A 25,382-nucleotide genomic window follows, 5' to 3' on the forward strand; every position below is an offset into this window, starting at 1 on the left:
ATTTCTCACATTTCTCTTGTTCTCTGAAAGGGAAGCTGGTCAGTTTTCAGACTTTGGGCTGTTTTGCTTTCAAAAATGTTCAAATACACATTTAGGTTTTTATTTGACTCATTTGCATATTGATGCATAACATTTCAGAAAGCTTGTAATACAATAACTCTTCGTGTGAGAGGAGATTTTGTCCTCATAATTTGACACTTCAGAGCTTTTGTTCAAGAATATCAAAACAATTCAGACACTCGATTAGAAAAATGGCCTCAAGCCCAGAATCTGCACACAGTTTCATATTTCAGACACTTCTCACTTCTAATCCTGTATTTTCAGACCCGAATCCTTTTCAAATTAAAACACAACCGCTGACGTGCCAGCAGCCGCAGAGCCCACAGTGACGCCGTGGACAGACGAAGATTCATCCAAGCGCAGTTTTAATTTGTGGGAGACGAGTCGCATGGGGGGGGGCTCATGTCACCCTGATCTGCTCTTTCTAATATGATCTGAGTAAACAAATTTGTTCATTAGCAGCATTTAGTTTCACATCATTAAGAAATCAATATGTGTAGAGAGGTGGCTGGCAGACGCTTTCCTGGGTGCTCGACACATTTGACTTGAACATCAGAGACCAGAATTCAAACCCCGTCTCAGTTTGTTTTTATATATGTGCATATCTTTACTTAATGTAGGGAAATCAGATTAAAACTTCAACAGCCAGAGCTTGATTTAATGTAGGCGGCCATTATGAAGCCTCCAAACATATTTAGCAAATGAAATCAGAGCGTGTTCGACAGGGTTGGATGTTTTGTCGCTCTGACGTCAGCAAATGTGTTTCAGGCTGAAACGTCCGTCTGCGTCCTCGTCACAGCCGCCTCTCACTGATCATTCCAGCTCGTCAGAGACATAAAGAAAGACACACCTCGCAAATTTCTGCAAATATTTATTGAAATTATGACTCACACAATGCATTTTGGTGACGTGCTCTGCTTGTTGCCACAGCAGACGTTCTGTTAAGAACCACCTCAGCAGCCTGAACTGTCACCGACGAGCCTGAGCCCAAAAACAAGAAACCTGGACATAAAACAGAACGCGAGTCTTTGATTTCTGTAAATATCTGCTGATCCTGAATCTGATGCAGCGACACGTTTCACAGACTGGGAACGCTCCAGAGACACCTGTTTGGATCATTCCACAGGTGAACGGCTGGTTGGTGACAGGTGAGAGGATCATGGCTGTCAGGCGGCTTCATGTTGGTAAATCTCACACCTCTGCTTTATGATACATGCAGCAGGTTACAGCCAAAACGTCTCTGCATGAAACCTCTTTAAAACTACCGCCCACAAACAGTCTGAGGACACTGAATCAAACAGAAAATCCTCTGATTGAAACATTTTTCTGCGTATGAATTAACTCTGTTTCAGACGTCATCGAGCTCCAGAGAACAAAACATGAAATGAACTACATCTACAGTGTGTACACAGCATCTGACGGACTGTTGCCTCATGGGTATTTTACACTGGAGAGCGACGCTCAACAACGTGTTTGTGTCCTTTAAATGACACCGTCATGCAATGACAGAAGAAATCATGAAACGAAACAAAAAGAACCTCAAATCAAAACAGATGATTCAAAAACAACATTAACAATGAAACAATGACACCACCTTCATATTTCTCTGACTTTCAGTCTCAGAACATCGGGACCGTTGTTTGGTACGTAAACATCAGCGAGTTTGATCTCTGCACCTTCATGAAGTCCTAACAGAGCTTTAACACATTAACTCTGAAGCTGCAGGTATGAAAGTGAAACACACACAAACCTGAACTCTCCTGATGGGACGGTCGAAAACCAGCAAATCACTGCGAGAACAACGTTTACTGCCGGCTTCCTTCTTCTTTCTATACGTCATTATACTGACTTAATGTGTCTCTGTTGAATGAAGTAAATTAAATCCAGATTAGTTTAGTTTTTAGAGGTTTTAACGTTCAATATGAACATTTCCATGTTTTAAAAACTGCATTGTTTATCTTTTATTGCTGCTTTCTGACTGACTTTACTGCCACCAGCTGTTGATTATTGGAAAATAAGTGAAATTACAGAATTTAAAAGAACAGTTTTCACCTCTGTCATATAAAACATTTCCTGTTTTTGAATTAAATTCCTTTATTTTTAGTCAAAACATCAGGTGGTGAGACAGGAAAGACAAACATTTCCAAGGTAAGACTGTCCAAAGATGTCAGCTTTGATACATCGACCTAAGATAAGATAAGATAAGATAAGATAAGATAAGATAAGATAAGATAAGATAAGATAAGATAAGATAAGGTCAAACTTTGGTTAACAGCTATCGAAAGGTGTGGAGCTGGCACAAACTCCTCTAAACGTTGCTCTACAGCGCCTCTAGTGGTCAAAACCTCCACAGGAAACCTTTAATGGGAAGTAGTCAGGTTGTTTTTGTGGAGAGTTTGTGAAACTGATCAAAATACTGACATTTTTATAACATTAGACTGTGAATAAAATACACAAAACTATCAAAAAACTGACCAACAAATCTGGGAATCCCATAATGAAAACGTTTCTTTGAGAACAGGCGGATCAACAAACATAACGCAGCCTCTGCGTCACTTCATCTACTGAAAAACTGAAGAAACATCCTCATAAACACATTTTTTAAGTGCACTTTTAAAACTGCGTCACACAAACTTATCTAACTATATTTAGAACGTGTAACCACTGATGGAGAAAACAAGTATTCCACTCTGATCACATGGATTTCTGTGAAGGCTGTGAAAGTTTGCATGCGCTGAGATTAGATCTGACGAGATCAGGTTCATCTTAAAGGCAGCGCACAGCTCCAGCTGCTCGGTGTGATCTCTTCATATCGTTCATGCAGGGCCTGCAGACGGCACAGAGCAGACACCTCCGGCTGCGTCTCCCCACCAGAAGACGATTCATTTAAGCATGATTCGCCCAGAAACAGAAGGTGTTACACCTGAAGTTAACACCCACGCCAGGTGTGTTTTTAAGTGCCTCTAATCAGGCTGCTGCTGTAAATGTCTGTCAGGTCTCGTTTGGCCACGTTTGGCGCGAGGACTCGTATATTTCTCAGGCTTGTCACAGCCCGGGGCGAGCTGCCCTCATTTCACAGTCGGACTTATTAACCCAGAGTTTACATCGAGCCTCGGGTTAAACGTTCACACTCTAAATCAGCAGCCACAGCTAACGTGCTCGGCGTGCTAACAGCTAACAACCAGCTGAGACTGGGCTGCTTCTAACCCAGATTCCCAGCAGTGATTTTAAAGGCGCACTCAGAGTGAACATGAAGCAGTTTCCCCTCATAATTAGCCGATGACAAAGCCTACAGGGGGAGCTGCTGCTGTTGGCTCACTCTGACTCTGCTTCTCTGTTATTTCATCCCCAACTCGTCTTATTTCCTCGTGTCTCTGCAGCTGCAGGAAACGTTTTCAGGTGTGTCTTCAGGTGCTCAGTGTGCACTTGTTTGACTCTGCAGCCAATCATCACCACGGCTCAGCACGGCTTCAGTCTGAACACGCCTTAAGACACCTGAAGTCTCACAATTCAATATTCAATATTCCTTTATTAGTCCCACGAGGGGAAATTCCAAACAATATTATTTGACATGTCAGTCTCCATGTCAAATATGTTGATCCTTTATCTGAAGCAGCAGGTCACACCTGCACACCAAACCACCTCTGGAGCTGAATACTTCAGGTGAGACACAACTACAGGTGTAGTTCTCGGGTTAGAGGGTTATGGGGTTGGATTTGGGGCACCCCCCCCCCCCCCATGTTAAAAAGGAACAAATATCCTACCAATGGTAGCTCCGCATTACTCCCACGCCTCAAACAATCAGAGGCTGTGCCGTACGCTGCGCTACCTGTACTTCACAGGTGAGAGTGAACTTTAAAAACAAAGAGGAATTAACGTGAGTCACCTGGTGGGTTATCATCTGTTCAGGAGCTTCAGGTGTGAACAAACACCACAGCAGGTCCTGGACTAATGTGGGTCTTATCCCAGGATGTAGCCTCGTGTGAAAACCCCGTTCGGTTCGAGGTTTTCACTCGGTAAGACATCAGCAAACGGCCGATAATGCTCAGCAACGGTTTGCTCCAACAACAAGGCCTCAGGCTTTGGTCCGGAGCAAAACCAGAGCGAGTGAGGTAACTGAAGTATGACAATGATGAGAAACATGATAAAAATGACATTTATCCACTGCGGCAGACATCACAGCGTCTCATGAGTTGGTCACATCGGAGTCGTCCTACAGACTTCCTGCCTCTGAACACGCTCATTCGTCTTTTTTACTTTGAATTGTGCCTCAACTTTAACTTCTGAGCTTTAAAGATTTACACGGGAAACAGAAACTAAAGGCCAATTATATAAAAAAAACAACAGTATTCAATTATTCAGTGGTTGTTAGTATTAGATGGACAGAATACTGTAAACTGTAACGTCAAACACATGAAATGTGTCGTCCAACATGTCCAAACAAATGGACGTCTTTGAAAGAAGAAACCAGCCGTGCTCAGGAAGAAATGTCTCATGGTTATTCATCGCTCAGCAACGTTTAGCATGTTGATGAGAGCGATCAGAGGCAGGGAGGCTGTTGGGATGAGCTGTGGGAGCTCCTGGGATTTGACCTCCCAGCGTTTACATGCTAATGTGTCGCAGACGCAGCAAAGCAGCAAAACACGACTGGTCTCGTTACGAAGGACGCGGCCGATTTACATCTGTGACCGGAAATAAAAGAGGATGCACGTTTTTCATCTTTCATACTCTCAAGTTAGCTTTTAATAGCTCCTGTAAAAAAAAAAAAGATGAAATATGCAACAAGTCAATTCAAGTGACGTTTAATCACATTCAAATCCAAAAGTCTCTGTTTGATGCAAAAAGCTGACGATGCTGAAGCTGAAAAACAACATGCAAAAGTACGTTTGTGTCGTCCTGAATCACAAATATAACCATTATGTACATGATGCTGAGTGCAGAGTATTCACATAAATGCTTGTTCGTTTGGATGTTTGGATTTTATATTAAATCTCAGACAGAAGCAGACGAGCGAAGCGTCAGCTGGGAGGGAAACAGGAAGCGTGGACAGAAACCCCAGGAGCTCGACCACAGAGAGGAAACACAAAGACATTCAAGACAAAGTGTCCGTTCTGATGTGTCTGTGTTTTCCTCACAGTTTAAGGATTTCACAGATCTAAAACGTCGCCCCCTGCTGGACTGGGGGGGTGCAACGCTGTCAGAAAAGAGACGACAGTTCAGCTTGTCCTACTGTCCCGACGTCCTCGCCGCTCTCTGCTGCTCCAGCATAGACTTGAGCGCAGGGGACATCATGGTGGGGGACATGGCGGGGGTGAAAGGTCGCAGGGGGTAGTGTGCATTTTTACCAGGGACATAAATGCACTGGAAGTATCTCTGGCCTGTGAAGACAGCGAGGGGAGACGGACAGGAAGGAGTCAGATACAATGAAAACAGGAGAGGACGGGGAGTCCAAACTGAGCTCAAACTCTGTAGACTAATGCACAGACGTGAAGGAAGTACTCAGATACTTTGCTTAAGTACAAGTACTAACATCACACTGTGGAAAAGCAGCATAAAATGGAAATAGTCAAGTAAAGAACAAATACCTTAAATATGTACTTATGCATACTTCTTGGGTAAATGTACTTAGTTACATTCCACCACTGCTAACGTTAGCATTCAGTGAGCTGAACCCAAGACTGAAAGCAAAGTGAGAGACTCACCTGGTTTCTTCTGTTCTGTTGTGTTGTCTTCAGTCTGAGGCTCCTCTGCAAGAAACAGGATGTCAGTGTATGAAGTACTTTTACACACTGTTGGTGTGAGAGACAGAAGTCAGAGGATGAGCGTGGACATGCAGGCCAGGCGGGAAACATGCTGTGATCTTCGTCTTTGCTGCTGAAGTTCATGTTTTGTACTGATTGTCACGAACAAACAGAAAACATTTAAATGTCGTTTTCCTGCATCGACGGCGTCTCCTGTTGTGACGCTCTGCTGTGGGCTGAGTTCACCGCAGTGCTCAGAAAGATAGAGAGAAATAACATGCAGCGGTTAGCATTCAGTGCTAACATAACTTTAGCAGCCTTGGCTAGCCTCCATCGAATGGAAAAAACACGCACGTTGTCAAATTGATGATGTTTTCTCAATTTGTATTTTGCATGTTTTCTGCGAACTGACTGCACCTTTACTGATTTATATTTCCTTGCACAAATAGTCCAGTTTACTTTGACTTTAACTGTGATTTATGAAGGAAATCTAAGCCAGTCCGTCAAAAGGTTTGATATAACTGACCAGATGTGTCAAACAGTAACAAAAGAATCGTATAAAAGTATAAAATAATCACTGTTTATGCAGGTTTTTATGTGCAGAAGTCATTTAGGGAACCTGGGATCCTCGAAAAATTTTGAATCTTAACAATTAAATACAATACGTGTTTGCTTTTGGTCCTCTAAAGTTTGGGCACCAGTGAAAACTACACAAGGTCATTAAACATGAAGATATCAGCCGAGAGAACGACGGATGTTTGTCTCCTCCTGCTTGAAACATCTGAAACAACCCAAATCCAACAAAGGCAGCAGAGTAAACTTTGAGTTTGGGTCAAATCAGAGGATCTGTGATGACCCTGAGAAACAGACGCTGCTTCAGACGTTAATGTTTGGAAAGTGTGAAGTCACTCAGGGCAGTGGGGGAGTGCTGGGACTCCGCTGGGTGACTCAGTGAGAACAGAGACGAACTGATGGGCTTCAGTTCAGGGATTTAATCAATCCAGCTAAGTATTATTGTTGCCGTATTCATCAAAGGCCGTAATCTCTTCCAGTGACTCAAGGCGGCTCAAAAGGACAGAAATCTCGTCTCAATCGGTTCATCTCATTAAAGTCTAATCACTTATGTTCCTGATGTCGTTAAAAGTCTATTCATACTGAGTTAACCAGCGGAGAGATGGTGGAAATGAGCTGAATACCTCAAACTTTACTGGAAGCTCTTTTTCCGTCGTCTATGGATAACAAGCAAAACGCATCAAATGTTACTGCGATCACGCACGCACGCGCACGCACGTAAGCACGCACGCACATACACACGCACACCCACGCACACGCTTCACGAAGCTGATTCAGGTGACAAAAGTTTGATTCATTTAGTCTGGAACGTGTTCATCACTTGGACTGACTGCAGCCACTCACACACATTCACGTGAGGCATCACCTGAAAGCCCCTTCACACCTTGATCCCGCCCTCACAGGTGTTGTCACTTACCTGTCTCCTCAGGGCTGTGTGGGCGTGTACAAACCGTGTTTGACTGACATCTCCAGACTGCCCTGTCAGTCCTGCTGCAGCCTGTCATCGTTCTCATTGGTGCATTAAGCTTAGTGCCGCTGCACACTTCGCAGCACCTGTGTGAGCGTGCAGGTGCTTTCACACCTGTCGTGTTTGCTGATGTCACTGAAGCCTTCTGCAGAAGCTCACTGCTGTTTTTCCAGCAGTATGTGCTGTCATTCAGCAGGACTAATGTGTCTGCAGCTGAAACACTCAGCTGCTCCCGCTCTTCCACAGTCACCTGATCTCTACCTGCCCACACACCTGGCCGTCATTCCCCTGATCAGCTCCTGAGCTCACCTACAGAAGACTTCAGCTCAGCTTCTGCTGGATTGTTCTTGTGTATAAAGTCTGAGGTCGGGAGTAGAATTACTGTAGTATCAGAAATATGATTTAAGTATCAAAAAGTCGTTAAAAGTACACTTTTACTGTTTGTACTTAATTTAACGAATGTTTGGCCTTTTTTTAAAAAAAAAGTACTTCTGTCATTAAGTTTAAAAAATTAAACATGAATATCCTAATTCTGCAATACTTATAGTGGTATATCAAAGTACTTTATTTTAAGTGCATTATAAATTGTACTTAGAAAAAGTATTATAAATTACAAAGTTGACTTATTTTAAAGTCCTTCGTTACACAGTGTTAACATGCGTAAGTGACATTAAAGTAGACTTTAGTTAATTTTACATTTATTTCCAATGCATCGCTTTTAATGTTCATGATGAGTGACGACGATGATTTTCACTGTTGCACTTCAGTACACTTAGTTTGGAAAAAGTTGTGCCAATTTAGCATCTTTTTACTCTTCAGGTATACTCTAGTATTACTCAGGTGGTACTCGAGTACACTAAAGTATACTCAAAGGCCGTAAAAACAGCAGAGTGTACTTCCTGTTCGCTGTATTCAGCTCTGACGTGTCTTTACGTCGTGAACTCGGCTGAATGGAGTTCATGACATGAAATCTCATCTCGAATGAAGCTTAAACTGCACATTTCTGTCGGAGCGAGTTCAGCAGCTCTTCGTCTTTGAAGCATGACCGCGATCGTCTTCAGCCTAAACACGGTTTCTGTAACAGTCCTGATGTTCGACAGGAGATGAATAACTTGAACGCTCTCATACTCACTGGGCGGTGCTGGTTTCTTCTCTTTATCTGAAATGAGAGACAGGAAAGCAGAGACACAGTGATCAGCGTGGACGTCCACGGCACGCATCAGACTGGATTTCTGATTCTGGATCTGTACCTTGAGCCTCTTTGGCAGATTTCCTTTCGTCCCTCTCAGCCTTGCCTGCGAGAGCAGAGACAGCCCTATTACAGCCTGCCAAATAACTCTCCATAATTGTGCTGTAAATTTAATATTCTTGCCATTTTATTGCCCTCTCAGTGTGATGCAGCTTGACACGTCCCTCATTAGAGTTTTATCATGCATAAAACAGCCCATTTAATCTCATAATCTCGACTGTTTCCAACCAGTGTGATTAGTCCTGAGAGACGTCTGCGGGGACTTAACGTTTGTTTGGACAGACGTCCACGCTCTGCCTGCTCCTCCACTGTCTGATTTGTCTTTGTGGGACATTAACTGTCTGTTTCTGTCCTCCACAGCCAAACAACCCTTCATGAAAACTGCTTGTGAACATCAGTGAAATCAAAGTGTTGTTTGGGCGTCCAACAGCAGACGTTTACGCTCTCATTGTCGAGTTTGTGTTTTCAATGCAGGGAGTTGAGTGGACGACTTGTTGGAATAAAAAAAACAATAGTTAACTTCTGTGGCTGCTAACAAGTAAAAAAACATGTTTTTACGTGCAGAATATGGATTTAACCACAAACATAAGCGTACACACATCATGTGATGAACGCACTCTTACTTTTCTTCTCAGCCAGTAATTGTGATCTTGTTTTGGCTGAAAATGAAAAGACATGAAGATGAAGAGCTGATGAAGAGCTGATGAAGAGTGACAGTCCTGCTCGGCTCCACGGTGGATCAGAGCTGAAGGTGATGGTTTCGGTTAAGTGAGCTGATGCGTCACCTGGTTCAGGTCTGGCCTTTGCCTCAGAGGTCGCGTTGGCCCTGCTGCCAGCCTCCGCTCTCACTCTCAGTCTGATCGGCTGTGGACGTGGTTCTGGATCTGGATCTGACATATCACATTTACACATATCTCACTTGAACCAAATTCTGCGCACACACACACACACAGACAACGAGCGCGAGGACTCGTGCACGCTCGCCGTTACCTCTCTTGGCGGCGGGCGCTTTGGCTTTGCTCCGGACAGGCGACGCCTCTGAGAGGAGCAAAAACAATTAGTTTCCAATCATCTGCGGTGACGGCGACATGCACGGTGATGGACTTGTTGCAAATGAAACGTCAGCGCGTGCTGTCACCTGTCTTTTCAGAGGCCGCCTTCCTCCTGTGCCGCACGGCTGCAGGCTCTGACATAATGAGGAACGAGACGTGATTAGCGGCCTGAATCATTTGCTTTCTTACTGAAGTGATGGCGGCTCCTGCACCTGACGGAGCAGCTCCAGCCAAACGATGCTTTACCTTTCTTGGCAGCTGCAGCGGTTTTGCTCTTCTCTTTTGCAGCTGGCTCTGTGAAAACAAACGCAGCCAATGAACACGCTCACAGCTCGTCTCTGAGGAGCTGGATCCTCCCTGTTTCAAGCAGAGCGTTCGTTACCTTTCTTAGCCACTGTAGGACTTCTACTTTTCTCTCTTCTTGCAGGTGGTTCTGAAACAGAAAATGCTTAATAAGTAAAATGTGTTGAATTAAATTGAATATTCCTGAAGAAAACCTCAAAGTGTTTATTCACCTGTCTTTGCTTTGCGTTCAGCAGCTTCTGGAACAGGTTGGATTAAGTGATACATATCTTACTGAAGTGTGTATTAGCAGAAAAACTTGCTGTCTGTATCATCAGTAACAAATTCAAGTGTACGACAGAAAAGAGCACACTGCCGAGCTGTAAACAGAAATTACCTTTCTTTGTCTTCTCTCTGGCCGCTGCAGGCTCTGGGGGGATAATTGCAGTGAAATGGCCGTGCAGTTAATTTTCCATAATGAATGCATTCACACACACATGGTGTCATTGGGCTGCAGCTGCAGGTCGTTACAGGAAAACTCCAGTTTTATTGATAAATGAAGCTCTCGGTACCTTTTTCTGAATCTGCAGCCTTGGCTTTCTTCTTTGCAGCTGGAAAATATCAGATATTCGTTTTGTTCACGGCAGAAATTAAGAGAGAAATAAAGAAAGTTTAAAAGTTTGTACCTTTCTTGGTGGATGCAGCCTTCACTTCTGCCTCAACAGCCGCTTCTTTAAGAGAGAAGAGTTTCATGATCAGTAATCTTATTCATTCAGTGTGTTTCTAATGTAAATCCACATGTTTATCTCAGCAGTTCAAGTCATCGATCATCAGCTTAAAGTTCACAGATTTAAAATGAGTCTTCCACTCTGGAGACGTCTGATGTCCCTCAGTGATGCACAGGGACGTATGCTGCTGTGTGACGTCACCTTTATGATTGCTAATATTATGTTTAACACTTGAAAGAGTTTCTGTCATTTTTTGCAGTGTAAAGTCACCTGTAAGCCTGTTTTATGATCATCTGCTGCCTTGCCTGCTAAAAATCTGCTCAACATTTTTAAACGTAAACTCATAAATCTAAAACTATACAAAGGTCTTGTACATCTTTGAGTGACTCAGGACTCCTCACACACACAGTTCAAAGCTTTGAATCTGCCGTTTCCGAATGTTTGGTTAAAGAAAGATGAGGATAAGGTCACTCCTCACTCTGGACTGGAGCTTCAGCTGGAGTCTGGACCTCAGGCTGAGCAGGAGCCTCTTGTTCTGTGGCCTCTGGCTGGACCGGTTCAGCCGGTGGAGCTGGTTGGACTGGTTCAGCCGCTGGGACCGGCTCCGGATGAGGCTGCATCGCCGGCTGCACCGGCGGCTGGTACGGCTGATAGTGGGCGTAGAGCGGCTGCATGGCTGGAGGCGCTTGTTGCTGGTAGAGAGGCTGCTGAGGAGGAGCTCCGGGGTGGACGGGGTGAGCGGTCAGGACAGGAGCAGAAGGAGCTGTTTAAGTTCCAGCAGAGGAGACAGAAAACATGCAGAACACGTCAGCAGAGCAGCCATTGGCTGATATCACGTGAGTCATGGCTGAGAGGACGCACCTGACATGGTGGGAGGAGGGTACGGGTTGTCTGTGACGATGTGATGAACTGGAGGAGGAAGCAGGTGGACAGTTAACCAGAGACGTTTGAAGCAGGACGCATTAAATGTCCCTCTTTGATAACTTCTCCATGAATGCTTTCTGAATTTTCTGTCACTCACCGTACCAGCCGGGGGGAGACGGGCAGTAGACGGGTGCAGGTCTGCAGGGTCCAACTGAGACAGACCAAAGCAAATCTGGTTTGTGTCGTCCAGAAAGACCGTTTGGACTGTGTGTCGTGGATTTACTTTGCAGTTACTACATGAAAATGAAGCATTTCAATGCTCATACTTCCCTGTTTGAATGCAGGACTTTTAGAGGGAACAGAGTATTTCTACACTGTAGCATTACTACCTTTACTGAGTACATCTGAATACTTCTTATACCTCTGATGTTGTACATGTACCTTTGTACAGGGAGCTACTTTAAAAACCTTTTTAAGGTCGTACAGGAAACAGCAGCTGTTCTACCTTCTTGTCCAGACTCTGTGACCTCTTCCTGCTTTTTGGTCTCTTTCTCTGTGGAAGAAAAGGATGATGATGATGATGATGATGATGATGATGATGATGATGATGATGATGATGATGATGATGATGATGATGAAAAACAGCGTCTCTCTCTCAACAGTTCAACACCTGATGACTGCTTCACTTACTTGTTTTGGAAGTCTTGGTCTTTTCCACTTTTTTGGCTTTTTATTGGAATTTAGAAGAGAAATTTCTCATTAATTAAAGTTGTGACAACATTGTGACAGAAATGATGAAATACTGTTTATACGCTGAAGTCTAAACAACAGATCCACGTTTGTGTTTTACAGTCCGCTTACTGGATTTTATTCAAATGCTCTTTGTGAAGCTTTCTTTGTAAGTTTCTGACAGTTGAAGCTCAATTCAGAAGAATATTTGGTGGGCAGTTAGATATAAATCGCTTAGCTTAGCTTAGCTTAGCATAAAGACTGGAAACAGAGGGAAACAGTTAGCCTAGCTTTGTCCTGGCCTAACAAAACTTCTCCAACTCACAAATCAACGCGTGATATCTCCTGTCGTCAGGCCAGCTGTTTTCCTCTGTTTCTTGATGCTAAGCTAAGCTAACAGCTGACCGGCCTTCATATATAAAGGGCCGCAGTGACTCTGAGTACCTCTGAGAATTGTGGGAATTCTTCTGATCCTCCTGATTTTTGGCTCCAGACTTGCGATTCTGGGAAGAGCTGAATAAAAACACACGATTGAACTGATGAAACCACAAACAGAACAAGGACGAACGAGTCCGTTCAGTTTTCAGGACAAAGGTTGTGAATACGGCACGTTCCTTGTTACCTTTCCTTTTGGGCTTTTCATCCGTCTTCACAGATTCACGCTCTTAAAATAAGAGATTAAACAATTCTGAACAGGTACTTTATTTGAGTGTGATGAGACGTTTTATGGCTCTAATGGAAACCTTTAATTAAAAATCTGTTATCGGTACCTTTTCTCCTCCGGACCGCTGAAACCTTCCTCGGAGCCTCTGAAAGCACAAACATCAGATCACAGACTTAAAACTGGGGAATCTGTATCTGGCATCGCTCAGCTTACAGAAACCCGTTTGAACACACGGTGAACCTAAATGCACCAGCGGGACACAAACCTTTCCTGTCTTGTGTCTTGGCTGCAGCCTCTTTGGTCTTTGCAGAGACGCAGGGACACCCTGAAGCCACAAAGCATGAAGTTTAACCTCCAGTGACGGTAAAGTGAAGAAACAGCTGTGGTCATCCTCATCTCTCACCTGTCGCTGCGTCTTCCTCAGGTTCAGGCACAGGTTTGATCACATCCACCGTCGCCTTCTCCTCCTCGTCCTCGTCTTCATCGTACTCCTCTTTTTTATCTTCAGGTTCGTCCACAGTTTTCTTCAGCTTGGCTGAAGTCGGCTCTTCGTCCTCTCCATCGTCCTCCTCCTCGAGAGCAGCGGGCCGACTGGTGACTGAGGGTGAAAGCAGGAAGTAAGATAAGATAAGATAAGATAAGATAAGATAAGATAAGATAAGATAAGATAGACTTTACTTATGCCACAAAAGTGAGCACATGAACGCCGTTGGATTCATTTCGTTCGTTTGTTTCCACTTTTAACAAATGTTCTTGAACTGTTTTGCAGGTTTTCTGATTATTGGCTTCATGATTCCTTTAAAACTCTAAACGTCAAAGTTAACTTCAGCTGAAATGACGCCACGCTCCATAAATCTGATGGTTTCAGAAGAGCAGAAGCAGTTTAATGACGTGTCTCACCGGGTGCTACAGGAGGAATAATGGATGAGTGATGCTCACCAGTTTCTTCAGCTTCATCCTCCTCAGATTCGTCTTCATCAGCAGCCTGTTTGACGTCGTCCTCCTCGTCCTCGTCGGTGTCTTCCTCAGCCTTTACTGCCTCCTCCTGGACAGTGAACGCTGCTGCACTGGTTGCTACAAACACAAAGTGTCAGTGGAGTATTCAGAGCCTTTTTACTGAAGTAAAAGTACTTTTTATTAATTTCATCTGTAAAACAACAGAATAAAGTTGTGTCTTATTAAATTGACATAGAAAACATGATGAAGATGGACAGAATAGTTTTTCTGTCGTGTGTTATTGGTTCGATATATCGTCCATATTGATTCAGAGTTTAACTTCTGACTTTGTTTTTTACATGAAGATCATTTGAACTGTCAGCCAATCAGAAACAAGCGTTTCCTCTGGCAATGAGACTGTAAAATAACTCAAAATGAAAAATCAGTAATCCTGGACGATACCTGCTAACAAGACGTCATCATCATCTTCATCATCTTCATCGTGCTCCTCTTCATCCTCGCCTGCTAAGGCCTCTGATGTGAGTTCTTCGTCTCTTTCCGTGTAAACGAATGTTTCTCTGATCTGTTTCTCGTCGTCTCGATCGAAGGTGAACTCAAATGAGCTGCTATCGATATCTTCATTGTCTTTATCATCTTCATCGGTTGTATCATAGGAGATGTCGTCGCTGAACACAGATTCTTCATCTGTTTTAAGAGCGACGTCATCGTCATCATCCTCATCCCCTAAGACTCCGCTGTCTGTGCTCTCTAAGGGAGGGACGACGTCTTCCTCCTCCTCTTTATCATCATCATCATCATGCATGTCCTCTTCAATGACATCATCGGGTTTGTGATGATCATCCTCGTCTTCGTCCAAGTCTGAGCCGAGGTCCTCATCTGTAAGGTCTTCCTCATCATCTTCATCATCTGCAAAGTGCTCAGAGGAGGCGACGGAGATGTCCTCGTCTGATTGGTCCAGATCATCATCCTCATCCTCATCAGCATCTTTGACGTCTTCTTCCAGGTGTTCGTCATCATCATCATCATCATCATCTTCGAGATCAGGCAGAGGAGGAAGATCTTCCTCTTCATCGAGCTTATGATCCTCAACTTCATCGTCTTCATCATCCTCACTGGCAGCAGGTAGAGGAGGAAGATCAAGCTCCAGGTCATCATCGCTGTCATCTGCAATGACATCATCGCTATCAGATGTGACATCCTCAGCTAATCTGTCATCTTCGTCATCTTCATCATCAGCAGACAGAGGTACAGATTCACTGATGTCTGAGGAGTCAGTGAACGCATCGTCACTGGTGTCGTCTTCGTCGTCTTCGCCTTCTTCGTCTTTTTCGTCATCTTCATCAGGCAGAGGGACGTCTTCGTCGCTGTCTTTGACGTCAACAGGTGTGTCAGACTCAGGAGACTCTTCATCCTCAGAAGTGGAGATAGGTTCAGGAGAAACTTCATCATCATCTTCATCAGCAGCATCTGCCTTCTCTTCTTCCTCCTCCTCCTCATCATCATCATCTTTGTCAGCCTCTTCTTCGGCTGCTTCCTCTTTGATTTCATCTTCATCTTCATCTTCATCTTCATCAATCTCGGCACCAGCTGCTTCAGGTTCCTCCTCCTCTCCCTCCTCCTCCTCCTCCTCCTCATACTCTTCCTCCTCCTCCTCATACTCTTCCTCCTCGTCATAATACTCCTCTTCCTCGTCATAATACTCCCCTTCCTCATCATAATACTCCTCCTCCTCCTCTCCGTCCTCTAGTTCCTCCTCTTCTTCTGCGTACTCCTCCTCCTCCTCCTCCTCCCCAGCAGCCTTCACGCTGTCTCCTTCTTCCTCCTCCTCGTCTCCCACCTCCTCCTCCTCCTCGACGACTTCGACCGCTGGTGGTTTGGTCTTTGCTTGCATACTTATAACTGGAAGAAACACGTTAATGTCACTGTGATGAAGCATCAATCAGACGGATCAAACACTGGACGAAGTCGCTCAGCTCCTCTGACGCTACATGTGGATGAATTCAGGAGGTCTGATTGGTCATAAGTAACGTTCAGATGTGTGGAAGTGTCCCTGAACGATGATGGCAGAGAGCAGCGACTCCTCTGTTACTCATTAGTATTTATACTGCTGTACACAATGAAATGAGTACTGAAGTAATCAAATGTATTTCTGCAGCAGCAGCGTAATTACAATGAAAATAATATAAAATGTATGTAAAGTGTATATTACAGCCTAGTTACAAAACAGAAATGTTGACTTAAAGCAGCTTGAACTGATTTTTGGCCACTTGGGGGCAGCGCAACAAGCTTTAAACACAACAGTAATTGCCGAGAACCTTCAGAGAGACCTGGCCAGGAGAAGCAGGTGATGTGTAAGAGGGCGCTAACACTTAAATGATATGTAAATGTACTTATCTCAGCCTATCATCAAAGAGGTTTCCTGTTCTTCTCACGTGTAAACAATCAAGCAGTATAGGTACGAACCTTTACTCCGGGACGGTAGAAATTCTCCTAAAACACAGAAAGAATAATCAAAATCAGCATCACGAGAAATGAAAAGTGCAGATTTTACTGGTTCAAGCATGTCGCTGCTCGGATGCTTCAGTTTTAGTAGAAACTGAACGTCTTAGCAGAAGCGTTTGTCAGAGGAAGTTAGTGGTTGCCTTCTCATGAGAGCAGATATCAGGAAACAAAACAAACGTTTGAGTCACAGGTGGCGTTTACTGCTGAGTTAATCCACACCTTCATCTGAAAATCAGAAAATACCTTTAGCTGTCTTAATCTTCACCTCCACTTCCTCCTCCTCCTCCAACCATCTTGAATCTTTGAGATCGTTCATAGATCAAGTCAGCTTGAAACGGTCACCATAGTAACAATCAAGTCTCTGACAAGGTTGTAAACTACATCATGTTTGTCCTCCTACAGGCCACAGACACAGTTCATGTGTTTCTGAGGTTTTAACAGAACAGAGCGGCCACTGAACTACGTCGAAGGTCGAGGAGTCTAGAGGAGGAGCACGTTGGCCAGACACTCAAACTCCTCAGAGAACAAAATGCATCAAGAACAGACGACATTCAGAGCAGCAACAAAGGCTTTTTCATCTGTTTGTCTGCAGCAGGACGCGACAGGAAACAGGACACATTCAAAAACGTAATCAATACAAACCTTTCTTTCTCACTGCGTATAGGTTTCCTGTGGAAGAGGAGAGACAAGAGTCACGATTTCATGAGATAAACCAGCGCTAATCCAGCAGTGGAGAAGAAACTGTGGTCACAATGAATCCAAAGCGACACCTTCACCATGTTTGTTTAGTCCAACCAACAGTCCAAAGCTCGATATTAGTTCAATACATTCAAATTACTAACAGCAATTCAAAGAAAAGCAGCAAACAAGCATCTGAGAAGATCAAACATCAAATGATTTTGCCTTAAAAATGACTTAAACGATCATCAGGGTCCCTCGGCTGATTAACGAATGGAGTAATCGTCTCAGCTGTACTCGTATGTACCATTGGCTTAATCTACAGCAAAACCTCATGTTTTATAAGCTTTGTGTGTTTTGTGTGCAGAAATCTGAGTTTGCAAAGTAATCTAAAGCTGTTAAATACATTCAGAGCAGTAAAAATATTTCCCTCTGAGGTGGAGGTGAAGTAGAATGTGGCAGCACAGGGAAGGACTCAGGTAAAGTACAAGTACCTCATCTTTGGAGGACGTAAGGACATAACCTGACTAAATGTACTTCACTCACTGCGTACGAGTGTTTTCACGCCTTTTGTGGCATCACTGTTGGTTTCTTTGCTGTGTGCATCGCAAGTGTACCTTCATCTTCTTCAGGAGCAACCAGGTTGGCAGCAAATTTTAAGACCATAGTGAAGACGTTTGTTGATTCCTCCACGACATCGTTCACCACCTTCATGGGGTCTGAGCCCATCTTGCTGAGGCCTCCTGGAGGAGCAGGGACACGAACGCAGCAGCTGATCAGTGTGATTGAAGCTGCTTTCCTGGCCAAACATGTCCAGGTCCAGTAAGAGCTTCTGAACTCTTACTCATACATTTCCTCAGTGCAAGCAAAGCTCTCATTCATTGCAGTGAGGAAATGTCCAAAAACTCAAAGGGCAAAGGGTTAAACTGAGGTGGGGCTCCAGGAGCTGGACTCAAACAGGAGTCGATCGATGTCGTATTAGGAGGAAGAATCGCCCACCGTCCAGTTTAACCACTGCAAGAAGCCTCATTCAAAAGCACTGAAAAACCACAATGACCCTCTTTCATCAAGTTATTATTCAAGGGCTCCAATCTGCCTGGAAACGTACATCTAACACACGTCTGGACTTCTCTCATCAGATTTAAGGTTCGATATGTCGTAGTCAGAACAGTAAACTATCTTCAGATTAAAGCCTTTGAATAGAAACTTGTTTCCAAAGCAGGTGGATGAAAGAGGATCTGTGTTCATTTGGAATCAGGGCAGTTAAACAGAAGTGGATCCCAAACTGATGATCGCCAAACAAGCTGGTGAAAAAGTAAGAAAACTAGATGTTTGGGAGGTTTTTTTTTCTTTAATTAGACATTATGTGATGCTCATAATCTCTGTATTCATATTCATGAATTAGCTTAAACCCACAGAGAATATTTTTGCATACTTCACAGTTTTCTGAGCCCTGAATGCAACAATATTTACACAAAAAGCAAACAGGCAAAACAAATAGAGAAAAATGTAAAAAAAAAAAAAAAAGATTGGCAGGAAAATGCATTTTCCAGGCTGAGATTTCAGATGAGGCTGATTTCTTATTGGACAGGACATCTTCCAGGAGCGCATTGCTAAATCAAGCCCACCTGAAATCCTTTAAAAATATTCAAATGTTTTATTTTTCTTCCAGGTTGGAATCAAAATGCCCAAAAAACATGTTAAAGAAATGATGCACGTCAGAAATATCTCATCACAACTTAAACTACTGCAGATCTGAACAGAATCTACGAGCCTCTGCAGACTTGTCTACAAAGTCCTTCCTAACATTGATAGCTAATATTAGCAGTCAATGTTAAGCAATTAGTGCTTTTTATCAGCGGCTTCACAAAAAGCTTCTGGTCTGAGGAGTTAGTAGCAGACAGGGTGTCTTGCCTCTACGGCCTGAATCCTTTAAAACCTTCCTGACGGCAGGAGGTGGACGACCTGGTTGGACGAGAGACACAGTGGCAATAAGCAAAGACATTTAGCACCGCTGTGAAGCAAAAATAGGAGAAGAGAAGGAGAGACGGGGGTGCTGCTTAATGAAGAATGTCTGTGTTCCTGCTGTGACGGCATGATGATGGTAAAGAGGAAACATGCAGACGACGGTTAGAAACGTGAATTCTAATGAACACTGTGTCAAAAAGGACAAAAGAGAAGTGGCTTCCTGTTGAAATCAATGCAGACATCGATTTGTTCTCTTGTTCTTTTGAAATGTGAATATGAACAGTATTCAGTGAGAAATATTGTAATCTAGAGGAATGTATGCACTGAGAGGCTTCAGTTTTGCTGCATTATTCTGGATTCTTGCATGACTTTGCCTTAATTAATTAAGTCAGGAAAAGACACGGCAGTACAGGGTTAGATCATGGAGTAGAGTTAAACACGTTAGAAACTAAAGCTGCAAGCAGCGCTGAACGGGCGTCCTGTGTTTGGACACTGTTCAGTGTCACTTCCTGTTTTCATGGTGTGGCAGAAGAGAAAAGTCGCCATACCTACTGATTTGGCTCCAACAGGCTTTTTTGGGATGTGAGACGTGCCTGTCGAATTTCATACATGTAGGTTAAACATATGCCGAGGGTTCCTCCATTGAGACTCTGCAGCTGGCGTTATCGAGCTATTTTGGCACCCAAGACCCATAAAACATTCACATTTTCACCACTTCTAACATGTGTGCACAGTGTCATGAGCACCTTTAGCGCTAAAAATGTCCTTAATTTGGACAAAGAATTAAAATAATAATTGCTTGCGTTGCATTAGGGTCCTCACACTGGTCCATCGTCTCTAATTAATGACGTTTCTGAGGTATTTTTTGTCTGTGAGGAGAAATGGAACCAACGCTTGCATCAGTCGCTGTTACTGAGAAAAACATGAACAAGTAAAGTTAGTAGTTTATGTCAGAGCAGTTCAATGTCCTCCACAGATGACATGTCAAGATAAAACATACGAAAATGAAGTAAAAGAAATATGCAAAAAACAACATTAATGATAACACAGGATGGACGGCTGACTGTTGGCCTGTCAACAGGAAACAAGGCTTTCTGCTTCCTTCATGATTGTGATAAGTAAATGCACTCCAAGAATCCACTTATGCTACACGGTTATGAATAATTTGTCACATAATTCCTTATGTACTGTAAACTTGAGGCACATTTTAGCTGTTTTTGCAACAACATGGCCTTAAAACCAGTTTGAGTGCCGCTAACAAGCTGAATCTCATTCCAAATTGAGTACACCTGGCACCAAACGAGCCAGAGCCAGCTCACATGTGGGCCTCTGGTGCCGGAGCAGCACCCAGTATGCCAACACCAGTCTGCCTGACTCGGCTGGCTGTACCCGGCGTGAAAATGTATATTTATGAAGTCCCAGGACTTTCTCAATTTCAGCCAACAAGCAAAACCATTTGTCCGTAGCTCTTCTTCAGTGTGTCGGAGCGAATACACACCTGTATCAATGCACAGCACAGCAAACGCCTCTCCTCACCTGAAATGGTCTTGTAGTCCGTCAGATCAAACATGATGACAAAAACACAAGACCATGTAACGATGAGAGCCAGAACCAAGATCCAGGCCAGTGGGGAGCTGAAGGTAGAGTACAGGTCATCTGTGAAAGTTTTCTTGGAGCCTCGACCCAACACCTCTCCGTTCTTGCTGTCGATGACCATGGTGGTGGTGGTCGACGACCTCGCTGAGGAGCAAAGAAACAGTGGTCAGATAAGATGCAGTAGAACAGTTTCTATTCCTTAATCCCATAATATTCAAGGAAATTCTACATATACATGGTCCAGTGGTGCAAGCAGCAGGACTTAATGTTTCACTGATTTTAAATTTAACTTGTAAAGCTTAAATTTATTTATTTAACATTAATTGCTCTTGCAGAGTTGAATGTGAGTGGACGCAGTCAATGTTTCTTGCAGCATTTAGTGTTTTTTTTCTACCATCAGCCGACATAAACAGAATAATTTAATTGTCCATCATTCATAATTTCACTCCATCCAACTTTAGCTCACCATATAACTAGATGGTCTACTCATCAGCACTATAAAGTTGATTAGCCCTGTGCTTAATCACTGGGCTGATCAATTAGTATTTAGCTAATCTGTGCTATGTGCCTCTCGTGTAGCATATAGCATCTTGAGATGGTGAAGTCTGAAAAACCCATAAAAATGACCAGTGATTTGAACACAACCGCCTGTTTTTCAGACGTCAGCAGTCCATTTTTTTCGGTTAAAGAAGCCGATGGCTGCCCCTGCGACTCAAATTATACACTTAAAGCAACAGAGGCACAAACTGTGGCTAAATTTATGCTAGCATGTTAGCAGACATATATTTAAGCTACGTACCTTGTGTTGTTTGTTTGGAGTCACGCTACTGTCAACAAAACATAAGTCCAATATTTACTCATATTAGGTCTGTTTTGGTCTCCAGCAAGTCGAGAGGAAAGTGTCTGCTCTTTAGCTTAGCTGCTACACACTCCACTTTCTTCACAAGCTAGCTGCTAACTTTGCCTGCCTCTTGTTTGGTGCTGTGTTTGCATTCTACCTTTTCAATGGTGCATTTTATTTTTTGCTGTTTTTTGAATAAAGAAACATGATAAGAGATCAGTTTTATCATGTAAAATCAGTAACAGTGCAGCTGCTAAATTCACTGTGGGTGTTTTGGGAACGTTCAGGCCACCTGTTGACCCTCTTCAGCGCACTGTTGGCAGCGACTGTAGGTTACTCCATTACTGCTGACTCAAACAGCTTAGCAGCGTTCTAAACACACAGACACACACACCTCTGTCCAACCTCATTACAGGTCAGTTTCGTATACGAAACCTTCCGGTGGCTACTGTAGGACGTTTGAGTGAATGTGACTAAATGTTCTGAAAAATGTGCTTTTTGTGCCAAACACCCAACTCAAACTTCTGCCCACAGCGAATGAATGGACGGCCTCTCGGCTATATGAGGCATTGCACGGTGGCCTGTGGAGGCTGATGTCAGTCTGTACATTTATCAAGAGTTTGCAAAGCTCCTAAAATACACAAACTACACAAGAGCATTTATATTTCTGTACCTACTCATTGACAAATAGACTACAACTCAAACTTTTAGGAGGACGTTCAGGTTAGAGTCTGTGAGTCAAGCTGATTGGAGGCTTCCTGGTTCCACCATCGTCTCCACTGAGGTATTTTTATGGTGCCCAGTCCACGAAAGTCAGTTGTCAATCATTTGGTAGATTCACTGGAGTAAACAGAGGGTAACAGCCTGCAGAGTTTATGCACTCAGGTTCATGAGAACCAGCCATCAGCTATAAAAGCAGAATTTCAGTTTTTGCATAAGAAAGCCAACCAACCGACTGATCTGCTGGTCATCCATCCAAGATTTGACATGGATCAGATGTTCAGTCCATACGATAAGGGACCTTAATTTTGACTCATGAAGGGACCTTCATGAGTCAAAATTATTGCTCCACGGCCATCATCAAGGTAAAATCCACTCTCCCTGTTAATCATATGGCAACTGAAACCTTGAAATCATGGTTTTATTTTTCCACTGACCCTTTGATCTTTGCTCAGATGCCACCGTTGGGCCAAAATTCAAGCAACGCTCTTAAAATTACACACAGCATATCCATTTGGCCATGACTGGGCCTTAAAACATGAATAACTTGGAAGAACTTGTGACTTTGACGTCTCTGTTGACCACCACTTTCTAAACTCTAAATGGTTTGACCAGCCATCCGTGCACGATTCCTCCTTTTATGGCTGATCTATCTCCACACTGTGGATGACATTTGTGTTGATACTCTCCCCGGGTATCCATGACAGCTGAGCTCAGGGCAGTCATTAGGAGCTAGCGGTTGCTCACTCAGTCAGAATACAGGGAAGTGTACTCATAACATTTCCTTAATGAGTGCACAGAGCTGAACAAAGTGCAGCAGAGACCTTTACGGTCTGCCTGGATGAGCACGGCGGTGCTATTAATCAGGTTAGGAAGCTGCTGGTTCCATGTTTAAACTAGCATGAGTGTTGTGCATCCACTGAAATGTTAATGTTGACACTGCAGACTGTCCTCTTAGACAGTTTCAGATTCAGTAATGAGTGTGAGGGAATGGATTACACATCGCCATGAATAAAAAGTGCAGACATTACATGCGTCATGATGGAGTACAGTATTACTACCTCAATTTAAGGTTTGTATTTGATCTGCTCTCTACCTAACAGACATCAATTCACTCTGCCAACTATGGACCATTTCCACAGCAAAGCTAAGTTGTAAACAATCCTGACTTCACTTAACTGTGATAACTCCCACAATTTCTGTCAAAAACTGCATATATAGAGTCTATACATCGAATAGCCCTTCATATAAATAATGAAATGGAAGGAGCATTGCAGTATCACCACATTTAAGCGATTTTAACTGACTTGATTTTATTACCAATGTGTAGTTTTATGTTCTGAAGCGTAATATTGTGAGATAGGTATTCAATAATAATGTTATCTCCAACAGGATGAAGAGCTTCTATACATTTACAGTCAGTTCTCATAGTCATGTGACGTCTTTCAGGAAAACATCAAGAGGACAGTAAGAAGTAAGGAGGCCAGTTACCACCATTTGATTTCTTGTAATAAGGAGATAATTAAGAGGTAATTGGATAGCCCCAGAAAATGAGATAATTACATGTTATTTTCTAGTGTGGAAGTTCATTCCTGACCTTGGAAATACAACAATTCCAAACAAGTTGGTAAATAAAACGTAAATCAAACCAGAATTAATCATCTCTAATCAAACTGTTCACTGACAGCAGCTTCATGTGTTCATCTCCTTCATCCTTCATGTGTTCACAAAGTGGTGAACTCGCTCCATCCTCTATGAACGACTGAGCCTTTCATACCCGACCATGACCCTCTCACCTGTTGCCAATCAGCCTGTTTACCTGTGGAACGATCCAAACAGGTGTTTGTGGAGCGTTCCACATCTTTCAGTCTGTGAAACGTGTCGCTGCATCAGATTCACAATAAGAGATATTTACAGAACTCAGTGAAGCTGTTTTGTGCTGTTTTCAGGTCAGTTTATGTCAGAAAGGATCAGCAGGTGATCACATTCTGTTTTATTGATGTTTTGCGCATCATGCAAACTCTTTTTTTCCAGAGCTTTCAACCAAATGTCATTGCTTTCATCAACAGCTGGAGCTTGTTCAGCTGTTCAGTCATCATGTCATTCTCAGTTTTCATCTCCAGCTCCATCCACTGATGAAGACCCTGAGATGTGTTTGAAAGCTCAGGAAAAGCTAATAAATGGAACTTGTGTCACCTTCGTTAAGGAACCTACACACCCACACAGGTCACAGGTTAATTAGCTCTCATCAGGTCAGCAATGGGCAGATCTAAGCTGAGATCCACAAACTCCATCTACTTTAAAGAATATAATGCTTTTCCAACCTGACATGTCAGAAGGTGCATCAAAATAAACTGGAGGGTCAAGCATTCTGCAGACATCCTTTCAGTGAGAAGGCATTTAACTTAATTAAAATAAGTGTGTGTGCATGTGTTGATTAAGTACTGATCTTCATGAGTTGTCTTGATAACGAGCTTTAATAGCAACAGCAGCTGCTTTCTGCTTTCAGGCCCTCAGTGGTCTCATTTGGGTCTCCATGCACAAAGGAGAGTTTACACAGAAACAAGCTGATGTGATTACATCCACCGCGAGTGTTGATAGTGACTGATCCTGTACAGCACTGTATATGTCACAGGGCTCTTAAAGCTGCATTGCAAATAGCCGATATGTGATAGTGCCATATTTTTAGATCCCTCCAATCATGAAATTCCCCTGCACACCAGACAGCACAGCATCAGAGGGACTGTGTGCAAAACAAAACATGCAAAGCCCCATAAGAGCTCCTTCTATACATTATGACATTGTGTTGAAACTGAACACTCAGTGAGATGATACTTTACCTTCAACTGCTTCAGTCATAGTTTCAAAATAAAAGCTCTGTTCCAACAGTATTTCCCTCGTGCAGATTATGTTGCCATGAAAGCAAATATTTATAGTAGATCCTCGACTCCTCTGCGCGATTTAATCCCAGTGTTTAATTCCAGTCAGGCAGCGTCATGTGCACGGCTGCTGCTGAGGACATGTGGAAAACCCGAACCGTCCGGCCACCACTGGTAACACTACACCTCTTTTTCCACCCTCATTACTTAAATCTGCATTTTCCTCTCTTGTCCCAGAAGTCAGAAACTTTTGATGGGTCCAGGTTATTGCGAGGTGGTCCAGAGAGCGGTGGATGAGGCTGGGGAGACAGACGGAGACCAAGTTTAGGTGG

The 25,382-nt window shown here is 43.3% G+C and overlaps 1 protein-coding gene across 1 annotated transcript; it reads right to left on the minus strand.

The window, feature by feature from the left end:
- Nucleotides 1-16,308: 16,308 nt before the first annotated feature.
- On the minus strand, nt 16,309-25,267 carry LOC139348156 (triadin-like). Its single transcript, XM_070988107.1, has 6 exons — nt 25,012-25,267; nt 20,551-20,754; nt 18,961-19,011; nt 17,664-17,789; nt 17,024-17,037; nt 16,309-16,356 (listed from the first exon to the last, which is right to left on the minus strand). Exons 1-6 carry the CDS (start codon nt 25,028-25,030, stop codon nt 16,309-16,311), a joined length of 462 nt encoding a protein of 153 aa, XP_070844208.1. The 5' UTR covers nt 25,031-25,267.
- Between the last annotated feature and the right edge of the window lie 115 nt (nt 25,268-25,382).

Source organism: Chaetodon trifascialis, chromosome 19 (genome assembly GCF_039877785.1).
Source record: "Chaetodon trifascialis isolate fChaTrf1 chromosome 19, fChaTrf1.hap1, whole genome shotgun sequence".
NCBI classification, from domain to species: Eukaryota; Metazoa; Chordata; class Actinopteri; order Chaetodontiformes; family Chaetodontidae; genus Chaetodon; species Chaetodon trifascialis.

What these genes read in the sequence shown, in the direction of transcription:
- LOC139348156 (XM_070988107.1), bottom strand. An exon ending in GGACTACAAGACCATTTCAG is followed by an intron (nt 19,012 to 20,550) that starts GTGAGGAGAGGC and finishes TCGTCCAACCAG; the next exon opens with GTCGTCCACCTCCTGCCGTC. An exon ending in AAAGGATTCAGGCCGTAGAG is followed by an intron (nt 17,790 to 18,960) that starts GCAAGACACCCT and finishes CTGCTCCTCCAG; the next exon opens with GAGGCCTCAGCAAGATGGGC.